The sequence below is a fragment of the Girardinichthys multiradiatus genome, chromosome 13, assembly GCF_021462225.1.
Source record: "Girardinichthys multiradiatus isolate DD_20200921_A chromosome 13, DD_fGirMul_XY1, whole genome shotgun sequence".
Classification (NCBI taxonomy): domain Eukaryota; kingdom Metazoa; phylum Chordata; class Actinopteri; order Cyprinodontiformes; family Goodeidae; genus Girardinichthys; species Girardinichthys multiradiatus.
Window position 1 is genome coordinate 1,649,835 of NC_061806.1, and position 22,380 is coordinate 1,672,214.

Consider the following 22,380-nt stretch of genomic DNA (forward strand, 5'->3'; position numbering starts at 1 on the left):
GTGGACCTTGGGCAGGACAGGATGGACCTTGGGCAGGACAGGGTGGACCTTAGGCAGGACAGGGTGGACCTTGGGCAGGACAGGGTGGACCTTGGGCAGGACAGGGTGGACCTTGGGCAGGACAGGGTGGACCTTGGGCAGGACAGGGTGGACCTTGGGCAGGACAGGATGGACCTTGGGCAGGACAGGGTGGACCTTGGGCAGGACAGGATGGACCTTGGGCAGGACAGGGTGGACCTTGGGCAGGACAGGATGGACCTTGGGCAGGACAGGGTGGACCTTGGGCAGGACAGAATGGACCTTGGGCAGGACAGGGTGGACCTTGGGCAGGACAGGGTGGACCTTGGGCAGGACAGGGTGGACCTTGGGCAGGACAGGATGGACCTTGGGCAGGACAGGATGGACCTTGGGCAGGACAGGATGGACACCTGAAATGTCTTTGAATGGCCTCATAAATAAACAATGAAAACATAGCATGTAGTCATTTACACTTTTAAAAGCAACCCCTGCCCTCCCAACCTAGCACACACACACACACACACACACACACACATACATCCGTGTTTTACTATCTTTATGAGGACTTTACTTCCATTGACTTCCATTCATTTTCCTTGATTTTTAGTGCCTAACCCTAACCAGTTAATACTTAACCCTAACCCTAACAATAACTCAATTCATACCCTAGTCCTAAACCTAACCCCTGTACCAAGAACGGAATTTGAAAAAGTGAGGACCAGGAAAATGTCCTCACTTTGCAATAAAAATACGAAAAATGGTTCTCACTCAGCAACAAGTACAAGAACACACACACACACACACACACACACACACAGATAAAATAATATAATCTTAAAAACGTGTGGCTGAATATAGAGGAGCCAGGTCAAGAAAAACCATCACAGGAAGCTGTCTGCAATATGTTTATTTATGGCGACATAAACAGTTGATGACTGTATTCAAATGAATCTAATCGGTGTCATCCAGTGAATTTTTACTGATCTAACCTGGAGGGACCTGGCTCAGGCTGATGTTCAGGAGGTCTAGCAGCTACAGGGGGGGTGGGTGGTGCCTCTGACTGTAACAAAGCTCTGGTCCTGTTCCTGACTCTGGCTTTTCTTTTTGTCTTCTTCTGTCTCTGAGCTCATTGATACACTTCTTCTTTCCATACCTTGTCTTTTTCTATTTCCCTCCTCTTTCTCAAGGTACTTTCTTCTTCTGTCCGGGTCAACATCACAATAGCTTATAGCTCCCTGGTGTCTCACCCAGTGTTGCCAGATTGGGTAGGCTTCTGGCCAATTGGGCTTCTTTTAAAAACCTTGCACTGGAATAACTGGGTTTGGGCGAGTTGATAAAATGTGGGTTTCTTTTCACAACATTTTGCGGGTTTTTAGAAAGTGTTCATGGGAAAAATAGTACATAGTCATTGTGTGGCAAAAAGTACAAACAGTTCAAACAAAGTACAAACATACACATTTCAATAAAATGTTATATCCTTGCACCTATTATTTAATTTATTTTAAAATGTAGAAATTCTGTCAAAGTTGACATCATCAATCAGTAATATTCATTGGTTTGCTGTGAAATGATATTGGTCCATGTCAATACCCCAAATGGAGCTCAGTTCATATAAACTATACTGGGGTATTATGGTCTGAAGGCCTTTACTGTTAAGCTTTCACTTGAAATTGCAGAACAGAAGGACAAAAAATACCAAAAAAAGGAATGGGAGGCTGATCTGGAGCTAAAATCGTGGATTGCCCCTGTCCCAGAGGATGACTCCGAAACTTGTCACAAGTATTGTAATACAGAAATACAAGTGCAACTACATGATTTAAAACAACATGGGGCCATGTTCTTTATTATGCATGTAATAGTTTTACGCTTTTAATATGAGGTTCAGGATGGGTTGAGATTTGGGCTGGTTTTTATAGAGGTTGGTGGGTTTTATGTTGGGCTTGGGCTGGAAACTGTCAGTCAGATCAATCATATCTGGCAACCCTTATCTCGGCTTCTTTTGCTCTCATTCTCTGGAAAGCACAATTCAAAACGTCTCCTTACAGACTTTAACTGGCGGTCCAGGTAAACTAAGCTTGGCTTGTCAAACTAGGCTTGCTGATACCAATATCACTAAAAAAAGTCCATATTGTCAAATCTTATTATGTATAGCATGTACTGTTATAAACATGTATTTTTTAAATACTTGTTGAAACTGTCACTATGTCCTGCCAGTAAAATATAGGACAAATAATCTGTGAAAAAAATAAAGTTCCTCTGGCTCCTCCCATAAATTGACTTTTCAATAATCTTCTCATTTATTGAATATGACTGTTATGGAAAGTGCATTTATTGTTTAAAATAAAACAGATGGCTGCCAAAATGTATAGATAGATAAGAAATTTAAATTCAAAGAGGAATTGTTGTCAAAATAGGGAGAGAATGAAGTTCAAGTGATCAAGTAGAAAATGGGACTCTTCAAGGCAGTATAGTTGGCCCACTCATGTTTACTATCATAATCAATGATTTTTTTAGGAATGTAGTCTGTGGTTGTCTCACTGTTTGTAGATGATAGGATTATTTGGAAGAGGGAAAGAAACATAAAATTCATTAAAGCAAAATTACAGTGAGTATTACATAGTGTACAATGTTGGGCACTGGAATGGAGATTTAGATTTTCATCATCTTTGTTTTGTTACATTATACAAGGATGCTACAGAAAGAACAGATTATTTCATATAATTTGGAATCTGTTTTGAATCACTAAACTTATATGGAAACCATATAGAAAAAAAGGAAAATAGTAAAAAGTAGGATTGTAAATATATGAATATTTTTATTACTTATTAGTGATGTGGCGTTGAGGAACAAATCAATTCTTTTGAATGGCTCCTTTCCTTAAACAACAGAACTCTCTTAGAGTCTTAGTGAGAAGCGTTCTTTGCGTTTACTACTTCGCTTGCTTATTATGCTACTTTTTCAATTTCATTTCATTTGAAATTATATTACTTAGGCAACAAAGACGAAAACCGGAAGCGTGTAGGTACGAGCATACGAGCATGTTCATTGCTCATGAAAACAACTTCAGTTTCTTTCTGCACTACAGGTTGAGATGGATGAATTAGATCTCAGGAGATCACAGCTAGCAATCATTTACTGGTCAAGTCCTAAAGAACACCACAGATCGTTCTTCAGTCCCGTCAAGAACGACAAAAGAAGGAGTCTTCTTTGAACTAATCCTCTTTGCATCACACTGCGTGACTGGAGGTAGAACAAAACACATGCAGGAGGTAGAGATCTGCTCCAGTTCGGAGCCATACACGGTGAGCACACAGCGCCCTATGGTGGTCAAACACACAAACAACACCTTCAGCTTGTATCTTTTAATCTGATATTAAAACACATTACAAATTCAGTTTGGAAATGCTCTCATTTGTTAAATTAAATTACTGAACAGATGTTTGTTGGTGCGAGCTGTAGCAAAGAACTTAATTAATTCATCCACATCTGCACTTCAAACAGGCCAAACCTCTACAGCTTGAAAACTAATAAATATATCAGGAATTTACAGGCAAATGGGACATCTTGCAGGTACGTTCTTTCAGTTCCTTACATAGACAATTCATCATACCGAAAAAAGGCAGGTGAGGAAAACCAGTGCAGGCCCAGTGAGGAGATAAATCTGTGCAGAAACAAAAACACTTGAGATGCCCAGCAGCAGCAGGGCCACATTCTAAAGAAATGTCTACGTCGTCTAGAAGTCCTTCAAAGTCGTCACACAGTGCAAAAACGACTGAACCTGGCTGAAAAACACATGAAACAAAGCGGTTCATCAACGACAACACTTCTTGGTAAAGATTCCTATGAAGAACAGAGGGAGATGCATCCGGCCCTGTACAATGAATTTACATTTACAGATTCATCTTTTAGCTTCTGTTTGTTCACAGGGTCTTGAAGGAAAAAACTGACTCAGTACAACTTTGTGCTCTTCTTAGTTTTTGACCAGTAATAAATCTGGAATAAATTAGCAAACGACACCACAGAGAATTTAATCGCACTGATGAAACAGTACAGATGCAGTCAGGCAACAAGACGGAATAGTCTGGTTTGGACGCAATTTGGTAGACATGCAGATCTCTGACGGGTGTGTAGGTGGTGCTAGTATGTGGAACACGACCACCAGAAGGAACGGGTGGTTGCATCAGTGGTGGAGCGGTAGGGGCTGCTGAAGCGTCGGACAGTCAGGTGACCTACTCTAATCCTGACCCTTGTACAGTTGCCCGGATCTTAGGGCAAACAGATATATTGAAGCCCACACAGGTGGTGTCAGTCTAACGGGGCAAAGGCCCTGTATGAACATCCACCCTCAAGAAAAAACTGATTGTCACATGTATGAAGCTCCCTCTAATACACGCTGTCTGATATGTGTATGGAGCATCCTCAGTGTCCCACAGTCAGGTGCTTCAGCTCCTGCCAGATAACCTGGCTGCTCCACTCAGGATGCACCACTTCTGCCCTCTGGTACCTTCCCTGGATGCAGCAGTTCCTTACAATATCACTGTGGAAGGAATTGTTCTTTCTGGGTGCTTCCTTATTATATTTTAGACCATCTCATCATTTATTTGCAATAAACCAATAAAGTGTTTTAGACATTACTGTTCCATGCAGTATAACTGGAGAGAATTGGGAGCTCTAACATCTACAAAGCACAGAGGCTGATTGATGGTATGTGTGGAGATCTGACCAGTCAAACCAACAGCCCTCCAGAGGATTCAACAATCTGTTGGCTCGTCTTTGTTACGCCCAAAGTTACAAACATCAGAACCAAGTTGTGCTGAGCCAGACTTTTCCTTTAGATGCTGAACAAGCCCAAATATTCAGCTCCTTCTTTGCTGTGAAACTTGTGTGTGAAATTAAAATCAGCTGCAGAGTTACAAACACACAGCAGTGAGAGTGGTCTGCTGTGTTGCTGGAGAGAACCCGTGCTGGTCTTATGTGGCCTTGTTTTCATCCTGAGTATTTTCCTCTATTACTACGATCTGCACACTTGATAACTGTCCGCTAGCATCCAGCTGTAGCCCCTCAACCCCCTCAGTCTGCGGCTGCTGCATTTGGCACTGCGTGTCCTCTGCCTCTGACGCCATGGTTACTTCAATGGCACTCTGGACCACCATGCCAGTGGCATCTCTGCCCGGCTCCTCGGCCAACTGCAGCTCCATCATCCCCACCGTTTGCTCAACAGGAGAGGGGTTGATCTCGATGACCGTGTGTTCCTGGCCGGTTTCCATCTCCCCTTGCATCACCTCCTGCTGCACCAGCATGGTGCCGTCCACCATTTGGCCTTCAATGGGGACCATCTCCGCACCACTGGCATGCTGGCTCAGGTGCACCAGCTCCACAGGGCTCACCACCGTACCTAGCTGGCTGGAGTCCTGAACGGCAGTGGTACCCACCAACGTAAGGCCAGAGGAAGGGTGCAAAGTGATGCTATCTCCCTTTCCATCTCCGGCAACCATGTAACGAGTGAAAAGCTGGGAGCCAGCAGGGAGTAGGGTGACTGTGTTGGAGGACTGGGCTAAGGAGGCGATGGGCAGCCCTGCCATGGTGAACGGCTGCCCCACCGAGGACAGCGAGATGGGGGACAGTACAGTGAACTGCTGGGGCTGCAGGGTGGCCTGCTGGCTGATGGGGGACGTAAGGAGGGTGGTGGTGGAAGCGGGCCTCTGGAGGCGGGGCCGCTTAGTTGGCCGCTTAGTTTTGTTTTTGGCCACCTGAGGAGAGGAGAGGAGGGCTCGCACCTGCTGCTGCTGTTTTTGTTCTTCCAACTGAGCTTCCAGGTCTGCAGACACAAGATCAGATTTCATTACTGACCGTCTGATATCAAGATACATCTGACAATTTCAATAAAGAGGCAATAGTGATTCAAATAATCATTCAACTAAAGGTTGGCTCTTGGTTTAGGCACGTTTCGAAACCTTTAGAAAAGTTTCTCCTTTAGTGAGTTGTCAAATCTTAACATATGACCTTCTGTCAAACTGGCAGGAATTCGATTTTAAACTCGTGCAAAACAAACCTCTAAAAATATATATTTAATACATTATTATACATATAACATACTTCTGATAATAAATAATAATATGAGTACTATGCAAGAAATATCAAGATAATATCCACAGATACACACGTAACATAACAGGAGAGGAGTTACATGAGGTCAAGTTGTTCATTCTGATTGTCTGATGAGTTAAAAACAGTAAAAAAAAAAAAGAAGAAAATAATTAACTCATTAGTTAACTAATAATTAGTGAGGCTTTCTGTTTCCCTGGGATTTAAATATAATGACACAGAAGACCTTACTTTTAGCCACTGGCCACTAGGAGGAGCCATAACTATGTTGCCACCAGACACAGCAGGATGGTAAAGAAGGGCAAAACAAATCTTGAAAACTTTCTGAAAGGTACAAACCTTCTCCTTCATCACCACCTAAAGAAAGTGTCTTCTAAAAACTGGCAGTAGGTTTGGGAGTTGAGTTTTAGTCCATCCTCAACCCCAAAAATGTGCTCATCTTTAAAAATAGCAGCCCATACCAGTAGCACACCTCCAACCTGCTGGTGTCTGAACTTGGCCATCTCTCTGAGCTTTGAACACCTGGTAGTTCTGGGCCCTCCAGGTAGGTTGCTGTTCTGGACTTTAACAGCGCTGGAGGAGAATTGGTTCCTCGTATCTTCACATTTAAATCTTCTCGAACCTTCGGCAGTTAATTGACCGTTTTTTTACTCAACACATTTCTTGTAAACCTGTTCATTATTGGCAACATAATGTTTGATGGTTCTGGGATATCTTGTAAGTTTAACTGTTGCATGTCTTGGAAAAAAAAGACTTTTTATATTTTTTGACTTTTTAAGCTGCCCAATAAAAACGTTTAGCTTCATATAGTGTGTTGATCTTCTTAGGACCCACACCCCTCATTAAACAAATACCTGATATGCTTTAATATCATAAGCATTCACCTTTATACAACTTGATGGTTGGACAATATGTATAAAATGATAATATGACCAAAAGGGTACCTAGCCTAATAAACAGTGTATCATTAAAGATCAAATTAATTTAAGGCTTTTTACACATATTTACCAGGGTTGGCAAAGAAAATTGTCTGCATCAGGAGATATTTGCAATGTATGTAACTTATGAAACAACCACACATGTAAAAATATAAAATATGGATTTTCCTACTTAAACAACAGGATCACAAGCTGTCATTATGTTTTAAATTAGCATATCTTCTCACATCAAACTAACTACTTCAGAAAAAGATTCTCATGTTTACCAACCTAGAATTTTTAAGTGGAAATATGGCAAAAGACTATCTAGTGTATTAATGTGGTATATTTGATCTCAGTGTTAAAGTTCGTCATAATCTCCTGGAGACATCTTGTCAACCTGGCATCCTTTGTTTTATGAAGGTGACAAGAATTTGAAGTACTACTGTAACAGATTTGGTTGAAAACTCTGATTCATGCTGAACAGCATTGAATTCATCTCTGTCCATCTTGACATCTAGGAGGCATCATGTCGTCAGTGCTCTGTGTTTACAGCGTGATGTTCTGAGATCTACGTGAATAACGAATATTTCTCAGTGGCTGTAGTGTACTCACTGGCGAGGGTGCTGAGGATCTGCTCCTGGCTGGGATCTATCTGCTGTTTCCTCTTCTCCAGAATCTTCTTGACGGAGTCCAGCAAGCCGAAGACTTGGGCAAGGTTACTGAGCACAGCCACCTCTACCAGACAGGAATCTGGGATCAGTGTGGCAACCAATCATAGGGTCACTTGGTCAGTCAGAAAGGAGGAACAACTTCAGCTGCTGCATCCAGTAAATACATACAGGTCCTTCTCAAAATATTAGCATATTGTGATAAAGTTCATTATTTTCCATAATGTAATGATGAAAATTTAACATTCATATATTTTAGATTCATTGCACACTAACTGAAATATTTCAGGTCTTTTATTGTCTTAATACGGATGATTCTGGCATACAGCTCATGAAAACCCAAAATTCCTATTTCACAAAATTAGCATATCATTAAAAGGGTCTCTAAACGAGCTATGAACCTAATCATCTGAATCAACGAGTTAACTCTAAACACCTGCAAAAGATTCCTGAGGCCTTTAAAACTCCCAGCCTGGTTCATCACTCAAAACCCCAATCATGGGTAAGACTGCCGACCTGACTGCTGTCCAGAAGACCACTATTGACACCCTCAAGCAAGAGGGTAAGACACAGAAAGAAATTTCTGAACGAATAGGCTGTTCCCAGAGTGCTGTATCAAGGCACCTCAGTGGGAAGTCTGTGGGAAGGAAAAAGTGTGGCAGAAAACGCTGCACAACGAGAAGAGGTGACCGGACCCTGAGGAAGATTGTGGAGAAGGGCCGATTCCAGACCTTGGGGGACCTGCGGAAGCAGTGGACTGAGTCTGGAGTAGAAACATCCAGAGCCACCGTGCACAGGCGTGTGCAGGAAATGGGCTACAGGTGCCGCATTCCCCAGGTCAAGCCACTTTTGAACCAGAAACAGCGGCAGAAGCGCCTGACCTGGGCTACAGAGAAGCAGCACTGGACTGTTGCTCAGTGGTCCAAAGTACTTTTTTCGGATGAAAGCAAATTCTGCATGTCATTCGGAAATCAAGGTGCCAGAGTCTGGAGGAAGACTGGGGAGAAGGAAATGCCAAAATGCCAGAAGTCCAGTGTCAAGTACCCACAGTCAGTGATGGTCTGGGGTGCCGTGTCAGCTGCTGGTGTTGGTCCACTGTGTTTTATCAAGGGCAGGGTCAATGCAGCTAGCTATCAGGAGATTTTGGAGCATTTCATGCTTCCATCTGCTGAAAAGCTTTATGGAGATGAAGATTTCATTTTTCAGCACGACCTGGCACCTGCTCACAGTGTCAAAACCACTGGTAAATGGTTTACTGACCATGGTATCACTGTGCTCAATTGGCCTGCCAACTCTCCTGACCTGAACCCCATAGAGAATCTGTGGGATATTGTGAAGAGAACGTTGAGAGACTCAAGACCCAACACTCTGGATGAGCTAAAGGCCGCTATCGAAGCATCCTGGGCCCCCATAAGACCTCAGCAGTGCCACAGGCTGATTGCCTCCATGCCACGCCGCATTGAAGCAGTCATTTCTGCAAAAGGATTCCCGACCAAGTATTGAGTGCATAACTGTACATGATTATTTGAAGGTTGACATTTTTTGTATTAAAAACACTTTTCTTTTATTGGTCGGATGAAATATGCTAATTTTGTGAGATAGGAATTTTGGGTTTTCATGAACTGTATGCCAAAATCATCCATATTAAGACAATAAAAGACCTGAAATATTTCAGTTAGTGTGCAATGAATCTAAAATATATGAATGTTAAATTTTCATCATGACATTATGGAAAATAATTAACTTTATCACAATATGCTAATATTTTGAGAAGGACCTGTATGTTGTTCATTACTGCCATGAAAGCCATATTTGAAAACATGTTAAGTTGGGTTCCAACAGCAGCAGGATTTGTTCTTTCTTTCATATAATTTGACATTTCAACACTTCAGAGCAGAGGAGCAGCCGCTGCATGATGTTCTGTTTCAGTAATGCATCACTCCTTTAATGGATTGTCTGTTTTCATACCTGTGTCCTGTAAGGCTGTCTGCTCTCTACGTTGGAGCACACCGTCCAGCATCTGCACCAGCTCTGTGTTGATGTTGGTCACCACTTCTCCCAGCAGCCCCACATCAGCAATGCCCTTCCAAAAATTCAGCGTGTCCTCTATAGACAGACGCCACAGAAAAGCCTCATTCAGAAAAGCACTCTTTGTTTCAGTCAGAAATAGTGCAGACAGTTCCTTTATTGTGACAGTTAGCTGTTAGTTGTTGGCCTTTCATTGTGACCTGAGATCTCATTGGATCCCTTCGTATCTCCAGACTCCATTGAGCACGAGCTCCAGTCCAACTTCCTGCCCAGGATCTCGGCACGGTCCTCGGCCACCGTCCCGCCGTTACCCTGGACCGCCTGAACTGCAGGTTACACAAGACAGCAGAAACACTGGACTAGTAAAACAGACGGGAGAGTGTGAATCATGAATGAAAGTGTTCCTTTGGCACATCAGTGGGTAAAAGCTAAGTGAAGTTGCCCCCCCTCCACCTTCTTCAAACATTTGTGCAGCAAAACTTTTTTTTGTGCCGCTATCATTTTAAAATGATTAATAAAAATGATCCGGGGTCACTAAAGGTCATCAAACACGCCTGTATGTATGTGTGAAAGGGCAGCAAAGTTCAACTGTTTGTCTAGATGCAGGCCTTTCATTTGATCAACATGATGGCATCACTTGAAGTAGATGAGGAGCTGGTTGACCTTTGGCGACCTGTGGAAGCTTTCATTAATATCTTCAAAATGATAACGGCACAAACGAAAATTGTCGCTGCACAAACCGCCACAAACGTAGCAGAGACATTTGACACCATTTTTGTTTGATGTGAAGAAGGTGGGGGGACCAGCTTCACTCAGCTGTGGGTAAACTGTCAGGTCAATTATGAAAAGCTGTGACAGGTTGTTGCAGAGTGGCTGTTTTTCACAGTGCAGAGGCTGCGAACAGATAAAACGGCATTAAAAACATAGTTAGAGAGTCTCATGCTACTCTCTGGTTTGACAGTAATCATAATCAGGCTTTTATTGAGAGGCTTTGAAATGGTTGTTTTTATCCATATATTAATGCAGGGGTTCCCAAACTTTCCAGCTTGTGATCCCTAAACTAGCAGTGCCAGAAACTGCCGACTCTATTTTCAAATTAATTATTTTTTAATGACATTTGATTATTTAATTTAATCATATATTGTTTAATAAGACATTTCATGTTACATTTATTTATTTCATATTTGTTTCTTTAAATTTAGTTCCTTTTGGCCCTCCATACTCCTCGGCTGTCACATCGTGATAATGCTGAAAATCATTTGACGACCCCCCACTCGGTGTCTCACGTCCCCCACTGTGGGAACCCCTGCATTAATGTATAATGCCTAATGAAATCTTGTCCTATTCAAACCGCAGACTTCAAAGTATTTCATTGGGATTTTATGTGACAGACCAACGTATTGCAGAGCTGTAAAATGGAAGAATAATTATAACTGAAAAGTGTGACATGCATATCTAGGCCCCTTTACTCTGATATAACTAAAGTCCAGTACAATCAATTACCATCAGAAGTTGCTTAATGCGCCTAATGCTAACAGTCCAGCTCTGTGTCATTTAACTGCAGCCATTTTGTTTCTAGAGAACCTCACCCTAACCCTGGAGAACCAACAGCATCATGAGGACCAAGGATTTGTGCACTGCACATGTCTGGTGTCAAGAAGTCCTGTTTGCCGGTTTGTCACAAGGCATGTAGGAGACACAGCAGACATGTGGATGAAGGCGCTCTACTCAGATGAGATCAACATTACACTTTTCAGCCCAAATGCAAAAAAAAAAGTCAGAAAAGTAAAACTACAAATTACACTGAACACACCACCCCCACAGTAAAACATGGTGGAGGCAGCATCATGCTGAGGTGATACTTCTCTCCAGCAGGACACAGAAGCTGGTCACAGCTGTTTGGAAGATGGATGGAAGTAAATCCAGGAAGAAAACATGTAAGAAGACCTGATATTAGGATGGATGTTCATCTTCCAGCAGGACAACCACCCTAAACATAAAGCCAGAGATACTATGGTTCAAATGAAAGCATATTCATGTGTTAGAATGGCCCAGTCAAAGCCTGGATATAAATCCAACAGTGAGGCTGTGGTAAGACTTAAGTTTTTTTTATGTTCAAAGATATTATGCAAAGCTTGCGCTGATTTACTGGTGGAGATACAGTATACCCCAAAAGACATGCAGGTTGGACCTGGAAGGTTTTATGAAGTTATTTAAACTTAACCTGTCAGTTTTTTTTTTTACTGAATATTAAAGCAGCACGATTGTTTAATATGAAATTAAAGAAACTTTTTGTTACATCTGATCAGCAACTAACAGCAGTGTGATATTTAGTGCTGCTCTGCTTCCTGAAGACATGGACAAGTCACCACAGTTCATGGAATCAAGAATTTGCTCTCTACCAGAACATCCCGCAGGACAATGTCCAACCATTAGCACAGAACCTTAAGTCCAGTCGCACTTTAATGCTGCAGCAGAACAACGATCCAAAGCACAGTAGCAGTAGTCACTTCTGAATATCAAAAAAGATGACGTTTTGGTGTGGCCTAGCTAAAGTCTTTACTGAAATCCAAATCAGATTCTGTACTCTAAACTACAAAGTAAATTGGGCAAAATTCAGTGGTGATATTAAAGACTCACAGCAGTTATCACAAACACTTGATGTCAGTTGTCGCTGCTGAGGGTGACACATGCAGTTATTAGGTTTAGGGGGTGATTACTTTTTTTATATGGGGCCATGTTGGTTTGGATAGTCTTTGTCACTTAAAGCTGCAGTAGGGAGTTCTGAGAAAACCGTGGACTTAGCCTGAAAATGTGAACAAGCACACCTTCCCTCTTGCTCTCTGCTTTGCTACAGCCCTCCCTCGACAGTAGAGCCTGCTCTGTACGCGCAGGTTATTGAGCAGGGCCACCGATGACGGCGGATAAACAGCTATTCACTGGTAAGGATGAAACATCAAGGATATGCTTTACATTGACTATGGCCTGCCCATACTTTGACTACAAACTTGGTCCTCAAATCATTAGCACAGCTGCAGCACACTAGCAATCCTGAACAACGGTATGCACTGTGCGGGGGATGGGTGTGAGAGAGCATACACGAGCATGATTGACAATGCTAAAAGATTCCTCCTGGCTATGATTGGTTGGTTCTGACCAGGAGCGGTGTTGTTTTCTGCAAACGGCAGTAGGACCATTGGAAGAAGCCAGAGGAGCTTGATTTTTTTTCACAGATCATCTGTCTCTTATTCTACTGTCAGGACATAGTGACAGTTTTTACAAATACTGTGTGTAAAAATACATCTTTACAAAAGTTGCCTGCTGCAGCTTTGATGAATATCAAAATCTTTTAAAAACTGCTTTTTGTATTTGCTGAGGTTAGCATTATCTAATGTTAATATTTGTCTGATGATCTAAAACATAAAAAAAACACAAAAAGAAGAAATCTTTGAAAGGGCAAATACTTTTTCAATAGGAGTGTATGTATATTACATATACTAAATGATAAAGTATCTATCATAGCAGCATGCAGTGCTTGGTTGAGCATCAGCTAAGCAGGTCGCATCAACCTGACATGGAGCACAAACAACGACCAACAGGGTGTAACTTTTACTGTGTAAGTGGGTGACATCACTTGGTCCTCCTGATATTCTACCTAAAACACAGAATTCACTTTTAAACTCCAGGAGTCAGTCTGTGTTTCACATCACATGGCCATACAAAAATAGATTCATACAAATGTGCATTCATTTCTCAATGAGGGTCTACTTTGTGTTGTTCCATCACAGAAAATGTCAAGAAAATACAGAGAGGGTTTGTAATGTGAGTCCTCAGGCTGCGACCTTTTTAAAGTGCTGTACATCTCTTTACTGCACAGGAATAACTTGTACTCTACAGCTTCAACACTGACTAGAAGTATATTCTTTCTAAACATAAAAGCTATCCACCGCTACAATCCACTTGTAGATTTAAACGAATGGATTTACTGAATCCTGTTTACATTTTTTGCACTCTTTAACAAAACAAACAGCAACCATATAAATCTGAGCCTTCTCACCCTGAGAGGATGTGGGTGTAATAAGGCCGGTACTGTCCGGAGGGAAGCGAGTATTGTTGATTAATAGGTCAAACTTGGTGCTGCGGCACGTGTTGGTACACAGTGTGCTGTGCTGATAGAAGTCCAGTTGACCTGAATCCATCATTTTCCTGCAAAGCAGAAACAGGGAAGGCTTAAAGAACAAGGAAACAGTCTCTCCTTAGGGCTATAAATATCTGGATGTGTCTCCGTTTTAAATGCACAAACCATATATAAGCTCGCTCCAAATGCTACAATAGAAAGAGTCTGCAGGAGGCTTACAGTCAGTAAAGTAACCACGTGGCAGTATATAACCTCTCCTCTAACCCACTGCCCTCACCTTAACATGACTCCCCCCATCCTGATGGCTCTCTTCCAGTCTTTCAGAGTGGCTTTTCCAGACAGATGCACAAACTGCTTTGGACTGATCAGCTGGTCTTCATACTGTAGGAGACAGCAGTACAAGAGTTAACAGGTCAGCCATCTAGACTCGTCAATCAATCAATCAATCAATCAAATGTATTTCAAATCACTTTTCACACAGTCAGCTTTAGAGACACAAAATGAAAATATCTAAATGATCACGTAAACAGATAAAACAAGTAAATATTGGTAAAGCAATGAGGAATGAGTGAGAAAAATCAATCAATTATTGAGGAGGAGGAACTGGAAATGCATCAACATCTACAGTCAGCAAGATCTCCTTAAAAATAGGAGTTTGTTTTGAGTGGCATATTACTGATGTAACTGAATGATGTACTGAACAGCGACTAGTGGAAAAGAGGCATGAAAATCCCGGATCTCATGGAGACATGGTGGCGCCGTGAGTGAGGCTGCAGGGTCGGTGCAGTAGCTAGGCTAAGAAGACAGCCACACAGACCAATGCCAGATGACATGCCAACAAGATAGATGAACTGAGGATACATGTAGCCACAAACAAGACTGTGAGAGACAGTTGCATTCTGTTGGTCACAGAGACCTGGTTGCACTCAACCATCACAGATTCTGCTATTGCTAGCATGCTACACTGCGCTGCACTAGGACAGGATGCAGGACCCACGTAAAGCAGAGGAGGGGGGCTCTGTGTGCAAATTAGTAACAGCTGGACTAAGACATTGGCTGTAGTGGCCCATCCATCTCCTTGGAGAATTTACTACAGTCTTGGTAACTATCTACCTACCTACTAACTAACGCTAGCTTGGCAGTCGGACTTCTAAATAGCAGCATTAGTGACCAACAGAGCAGGAACCCTGATGCTGAGCGGGGGGCTTTAATCATGTAGACTTAAAGGCAGTGCTCCTCAAATTCCACCAGCACGTAAAGTCTACTGCCAGAATAGCTAACACACTAGACAAGGTCTACAGCAACTTCAAGCTGTGTTACAAGGCTAGGCCACTGCCACACCTCGGCCAGCCTGACCACGTCACGGTTTTTAATTCCTGCTTATGTCCCCCTCTGGAAAACTGCTCTTAACATTACACAAACTGTTCAGACTTGGCCCATGGATGCTTCCCAACAGCTGCAGGACTACACTGACAGGACCAACTGGGAAATTTTTGCAGACCCAGACCTGGAGGTGTTCACAGACTGTATTTTATGTTACATCAAGACCTGCATAGATATTGCTACTGTGGAACTACCCCGGGCCTTCCTGGATGATCAGCTGGCAGGATTACCTGTAACAATCCACTGTCCCAACCTGTATAAAATCCTCCATCATTGTCTCCCTGCTCAAGAAACCCACATTTCTAGCCATGACAAATGGCCAGTTGCACACCTGTGGTCATGAAATGCTTTGAACGTCTGGTAAGGGCTCACTCTTCACTCCTCCCCAAAGGTTTTGACCCCCATCAATTAGCCTATGGGGCTAATAGATCCACTGAGGATGCAAAAGCCACAGCCCTCCATGCTGCACGGTCCCATCTAAAACAGCGAGGAGCTATGTGTGGCTCCTTTTTGGGGACTATAGCTCAGCATTCAACACCATCATCTCCCACAGTATGGTGGACAAACTTAGGGACGTTGGGCTCCCATACTCTACCTGCATGTAAATCCACAGCTTCCTGCCGGGGCGGAGCCAGACATAACATCAGACAAAGACTTCTAGTGTCTTTTATCGGTGCTCTACTGATAAAAGTAGAGCACCTGCTGCATCTGTGTGTGGTACAGCAGCTGCTCAGTGGCTCAGAGGAAAGCGCTCCAGAGGGTCATTAAAAGATTGCTGGCTGCCCTCTCCCCACACTCGAGGAATCTCATGGTTCTCACGGTCTCTAAAAAGCCCCGGACATCATAAATGACACTTCTCATCCGGGTCACGCTCTGTTTGAAGTGTTACCATGAGGCAGACGCTACGGAGCAAGGACAAGCAGATCCAACAACAGTTTCTCACCAACAGCAACAGCTAAACTCAATCCAGCCAGAATGTAAAGGAGATGCAATCAGAGGGAATGTGTGTTCAAGTGTTTATATTTTATTTTACTTCAGTTATTTATGGCTCTATACAATGACAAGATAACGTTTTTCTCAATTTCACTGTACTTCATTCTGATTCTGATATATGTATATTTTATAAGAAGAAAAATAAAATAATTACATAAATGAGTAAAAACACTAATGTTAAAATCTAAAATGGTAAAGAACATTCTTATAACGTATGTTCTTTGAAGGTAGCTATTGCTTCTGCCTTGTAGTAATAGAGGTGCTGATTGAATTAACAAAGGGGTTTCAGGTGGACTCTTCCTCACATACACACCTTTACACATTTCACGTTGATCCCAGGGCACACAAATTTTTTCACAAGCAACACAGCTTTACAGTCGCCACATGTTATAGGACAGCCAATTTCAACATCTTCCCCCTCTGTTTGCTCTGCAGGAAAGTAACAAACACACTTTTAGAGATGTGAAACATCCGTGCTAATTTCCTGTATATTATTTCGACAGACTCTCACCCGATTGATCTTCAACAGCCATAACAGCTGCATCGGTTTCGGCTGACTCATCTCTGCATGAGAAGAAAATTCACACATCTTCATGTTAGAACACAGTGACCATTTCTCATGCATGTTGCTGGATTTTATACACTATGTAGGTCTGAACGGGAAGGTGGTCTCCATAGGTATCCTGGCTTTAGTACATACCCAGTGCTGATAGGTTGGAGCTGCAGGATGACCTGAGTCTTATTGGGGTCATCTGAATCACCTTCATCCTCAGTCTTCACCATCACCATGTCTCCCACAGAGACCGTCACCTCATTGGTGTTTGCCATCACTCTCACAACAGAGCACTAGAGTGGGTGGCAGCATTCATGCAACATCTGTAATGGAGGCACAACATATACATTTTACTCAGTCATCCATGTTGAAGTACAGATTTTAGTTGTTCAAATATGGTCATTAGGATACTTTAGCTACTAAACTGGCAACAGCTAGTTCAGCCAACTGCTTTACTGACTCTTATGAAGAACAACATCCTGATCGCACAGTGCTGCTACCACAATGTGTCATGGTGGGGCTGGTGTGTTTAGCAAATTGATTTTCCAATAAGGCCAGATCTCAGGAATACAGGACGGAAAGTTATCCTATCGACAGATTCTCCTCCAGATTTACCATGGTCCTCTTGGCTGTCATTCTGATCCATGCTCTGCTGACAGTTTAGGTGGACGTCCATGTCTTGGTAGGTCTGCAGTTGGTCCATCCTCTTTCCATGTTCAGATGGTGGATTGAACAGAGCTCTGTGAGATGTTCAAACCTTGGGATATTGTTTTAGAAGCTAACTCTGTTTTTCCTGCTCTTTAACGTTCTCCCTGACCTGTCTGCGGTGTTCCTTGGTCTCCGTGATGCTGTTTGTTATCCAACAAACCGCTGAGGCCAGAAACAGAACAGGAGCAAACTTTCCTCAATTATGCACAAGCTACAGTGGAATGGTTTAGTTTAAAGCATGTGTTAAAGTTTCATTGAATCCAGACCTAAATTAAACTGAGAATCTGTATAAAGGCTTGAACATTTATGTTCATTGTTGCTCTCTATCCAGTCCAAGCTTAAACTGTTTAACAAAGACAGTATTTGCAAAGCTGATAGAGACCTAACTCAACAGACCTGCCGCTGTAACTGTCGGCTCTACAGAGTCCTTTGTCTGTAAAAACCTTTAAACCAATGTGTCATTTCCAGCTAAATTAACATAACAGTGGTTTAAACTCCCAAGAATTATCATGCAACATAATTCAACAAACCTGATAGTCATACCTAAAAATCAAGTTGAATAATTTAGTATGCTTGTCACATCTAGTAGCTTTGTTAGTAAGTTGAAGCATACATCTGTGATTGAATGTTTACTCTCATGGCCATTAGGGCATAGAAATATGGGGCATTTATTTATTGGATTTGAGCTCCTCTTTTTCAAGGGCAGGAGGAAACACCTCCAATGATTCTTTAAAACAAGAGTTCATGCACAAACTGGTCTCTCCTCATCTACACAGACTCACACATAGGAATTTAGAGGTAGTCCTGCTTCTTGGTTATTCCACCAACTTTGTTTAGTGCCACAACCCCACAGCATAATACTGCCACTGCCATGCAAGACAGTTGGTCTAGAAAACCTCCTCTTGACTCCTCCACTCGCGCTTATTTTTCCATAAAACGTTTCTTCAGACGGTGGAACTTGTGACGGTTGGGTTTTATCTATCCAGACGGTTTGGTTGACCCAAAATCAGGCCATGACTTTAGATACTAACAGCTTGTTTTTACTGAGTCATTTGTTTCGTATTGTCCATCTAAAGGCTGTTTAAACCACAGGACTAGACGTTAAATGCCCATGCACAGTGTTTAATCCAACCCATCAAACTTTAACTATTCAGTTTGAACGCAGTGGGTTTCCCCACGCGCACCGGGGAGGTGGGGTTGGAAAACAGCAGTTTAGCTGCAAGTGTGGGGAAACTGACTACTTTGGTACAATCTTTATGTCCACGCTACACCCAAATAGGCCCGATCTCGTTAAATATTAGGACGTATATCTTCTGAGGTTGTGTAGACTGTCATCAATCACCTCGAAGCAGACCCAAATATGACTCGCTGATCAGAACCACCGAGCTACATAGTCTCGGCTTGATGGTAGCCATTACAGCTAATGCTAGAGCATCGTTTCGTGTGTAGGAACCTGGATAATACTGAGAAACTTCACCGTCCGACACGGGTAAGCCTTTGCATTTAAAGTGTGGCGACTACGTGCCGCTTGTCTATGAACCGTACGTCCCCTCGTAACTCTGCATTTTAACTCTCCGCTCCCCCTCAAAATGACGTCTCCCTGTGCGGCGGCACGTACAGCAAACAACGGCACGGCGACGGCGGCGTTGCCCCTCCATTCTGCGCGAGTCTGGCTGACTGAACCCCTTCCGCGAGTTAAGCTAACACCTGGGGCTAAAATCACCGCTTGTTTCGCTGGAACAGACGTTACTGTACAGTAATACATATTCAAATCCACAGTGTGGAAAAGGGCCCGTCCTTACCGTTTTATGAAGACAAACACATCCCTAGATTGTGGGGAGCTTCACGCATGCGTACTTGACTGTTATAGCTCTACTTCCTGTTTAACAGCGCTCGCTCTGTTTTAAGCTTGCGAAGAAACAACAAATATAGAAAATCCCTCGATCTGACGAGACTGAGCTACTTTCACGTTATAACGTATATATCTAACGGACACTGTGTTAGGTGTAACGAAGCCCTTACGTTTTCTTACTAATATTGACGGGGTTGCATTGCACCCATACTCCATCTGTTCCAAACATTAACTGTATTCAATACACCAATTTAGACGTCTTCAGCTCTAGCCTCATGACATATCGCGGATTATTTGTTTGCTGGAAGCGTTATTATATCGCTACGTGCACTTTCTACAATTTTACTGTTTACTTTCTTTCAAAGGAGGCGCCGGAAATAGAGATTACCAGCAGCCTCAGGTAAAAAAAATTATGCTTCCGAAATCTCTTGATGGCGATTCCGCAGAGAGAGTGAGTATCCCTCACCCTCCCTGTGTCAATCACGACAGAAGCCCTTTTTAATCTGGGTAACAGCCTTTGCCATCTATATGTCCGCAGGTACTTTGTGTCTCACTCAGAGTTCCCAAGTCATGTATGACTTCGCCACAGTTTATCGTGGATATATGGGGGTGCCATACAACAATAATACAACTACACGTTTTGGCGATTTCGTGTTGAACTATTCGTTGATAATAGTTTAATTTCCCAAAGTCTTTATCGAAAATTAACCCCCCCGAAATGCATGATGGGTAAGAAAAGGCGCGTTTTCACTATTGATACGCTCTATTGGTTGCCAGATGAATAAAAAAAACCCATAAAAACGACTTTTAAAAGTGACCATAGTAATGAAAAGTAATTTTCAGAATAGAGTGAGTTATTATACTTTAGCTTGTGTTAGTGTTTGTAAATACAGTAAATGTACCCGATCCTACAATTGTACCTGATACTAATATTTTAAAGCCCTTCCCATTTAGTTTAGTTGGGTATATTGTTTCATTTAGAATATGATTGGAAAATAAGAGTAAAAGTAAAAAAAAAAAACAAAAAAAAAAAACAACATAACAAAACAACATATATAATTAACAAATATTTCACACTAATTACTGTATAATAGCTCAATCTTATGTTTAAAATGGGGCGGGAAGAAGTATAAACTTGTTACATCATACCACACTTCTAAGTCAATTCAGTCCTTGTTTCATCATGTTGCTGGTTCCATTGGTTGCCATTTGGCAATTTTGGCTACTACATTCTACTGTAGTAGTCCTTATGGCTATATATATATATATATATATACTCTGATCTTAAATGTCATGTTTTCTTTAGCTGTAAGCTAAACAGAAAATCATTTTAATCAATAGAAATAAAATGCTGTGTTTCAATTAGTTACTGAAATAAACTTTTCTATGTTTATTGAATGTGGCTGCATAGAATTTGATGCATGTGTTATATCTACACGGGCTGCACGGTGGCACAGTTGGTAGCGCTGTTGCCTTGCAGCAAGAAGATCCTGGGTTCCTGCATGGAGTTTGCATGTTCTCCCCGTGCATGCGTGGGTTCTCACTGGGTGCTCCGGCTTCCTCCCACAGTTCAAAGACATTCCTGTTAGGTTAATTGGTGTCTCTAAATTGCCCTTAGGTGTGTAAATGAGTGTGTGCATGGTTGTTTGTGTGTTGCCCTGCGAAATCAATTAATGCAGTCGCTGTTTAACTGTTTGCTCTAAAACCACACTGGCCTTCTGCTAATATATTTTGTTTATAAATAATTTTATTGAATGTATTCACATTGCTTTGACTTCAGCTATTTTGTTTGGAAATGTACCAGACTGAAACTTCAGACAGGATACAGATGTGGTGTGGAGATCCCATCAATAACCCTTTTGAAAATGATATCAGTTCCATTCCAGTTAGAGGAGTTTTGGTCTCTTAAACTTCCTGACAATCTCTATCATTTCCGTCTCATTTTTACTGAAAGAAACATTCAATTTGGATTTTTTTTTCTCTTCATCTGCCTTTTTTCTGGCCATGCTATGTTGGAGATTTTGTTAGCCAGATCGGGTCCAACAATGACAAAGAAAATCATCAAAACCTTAAACCACCTCATGCATGTTAAGTACTGGTGGTTTTGTTTGATGAAACAATGTAGGTCATTTATTTGTCTGTTCCAGAGTAGCTGGTCTGCAGAATGTAGTTTCTCTGCATTCTGCAGCTGCAGGACCCTTACTTCCTCCACCAGTTCAGGAATAGAATTATGCTGCTGCCTGTCTGCACTAATCTCCTCTGCTAAAAAGTCCAATAACTTTTTGATTTCTTCAAGAGGACCCTTTTCTTGGACACATTTTGAAACATGTTTTGTAAAATTATATCCAGGAAGCCGTTACCTGTTTGCATAAAAGTCAAAGAAGCTGAAGCAGTGCAGTAGTTAGCTGGTCTTTAGCTGCAGCTAGTAGCAGGTAACCTGGCCTGGTGGCTTGGTGGACTGGTTGCAGAGTCTTGTGCCTGGTGGTGAGTGCTGGTCTCAACCTTGTGGTGGTACTGGGTGGCCGGTTCTGACGGCAGGGTCTGATACTGGCCCTGGTGGATGGAATTGGAGCCACATTTGGATCAGATGTGGCTATGCAGAAAAAAGCCAACATGATTTTAAAAGGAACGCTACAATTCTTGTTTAGTTTGGGAAACAAATGTTTGTCTCAATGTATGACTGTGTGTACTTATAAATAACATGTAAATACTAGTCAAAAGGTTGGACAGATATATTGTGATGACCTCTGCTGGTTTCCTCAAAATAAATGAGACCAGCCTATTTGGATTTATAAATAGCAAGTATTGTACTAAAAAACAATAACTTCCAAAATAATAATAATCATAATAATCTTCCATCTCACTTGAATAGATGGAAATATGTACAGTGCCTTGCAAAAGTATCTATATGTCACATTACAACCTCAAACCTCACTATTTTCTTTGGATTTTAACCCAATGTGTTAAAGTAACACAAAGGCTTGCTCTGTTCTGCCAGCAGGACAACAACACTA

At 42.1% G+C, this 22,380-nt stretch overlaps 1 protein-coding gene and 1 non-coding gene across 5 annotated transcripts; both read right to left on the reverse strand.

The window, feature by feature from the left end:
- Window positions 1-3,365: 3,365 nt before the first annotated feature.
- Window positions 3,366-21,855, reverse strand: gmeb1 (glucocorticoid modulatory element binding protein 1). 4 transcript variants are annotated; one of them, XM_047382951.1, is made up of 10 exons: window positions 21,727-21,855; window positions 16,954-17,129; window positions 16,765-16,817; window positions 16,567-16,682; window positions 14,155-14,258; window positions 13,797-13,945; window positions 9,940-10,065; window positions 9,680-9,817; window positions 7,656-7,793; window positions 3,366-5,836 (listed from the first exon to the last, which is right to left on the reverse strand). In XM_047382951.1, exons 2-10 carry the CDS (start codon window positions 17,079-17,081, stop codon window positions 4,989-4,991), a joined length of 1,800 nt encoding a protein of 599 aa, XP_047238907.1. In that variant the 5' UTR covers window positions 17,082-17,129; window positions 21,727-21,855; the 3' UTR covers window positions 3,366-4,988. The 4 variants fall into 4 exon arrangements, with proteins under 4 accessions (XP_047238907.1, XP_047238908.1, XP_047238905.1 ...); XM_047382952.1 differs by lacking the exon at window positions 21,727-21,855 and adding an exon at window positions 19,317-19,931 and having other exon boundaries at window positions 7,656-7,778; XM_047382949.1 differs by lacking the exon at window positions 21,727-21,855 and adding an exon at window positions 19,317-19,928.
- Window positions 19,731-19,866, reverse strand: LOC124880005. The gene has a single exon (XR_007041201.1). It is a non-coding gene; the product is annotated as a U11 spliceosomal RNA (small nuclear RNA).
- Window positions 21,856-22,380: the final 525 nt, after the last annotated feature.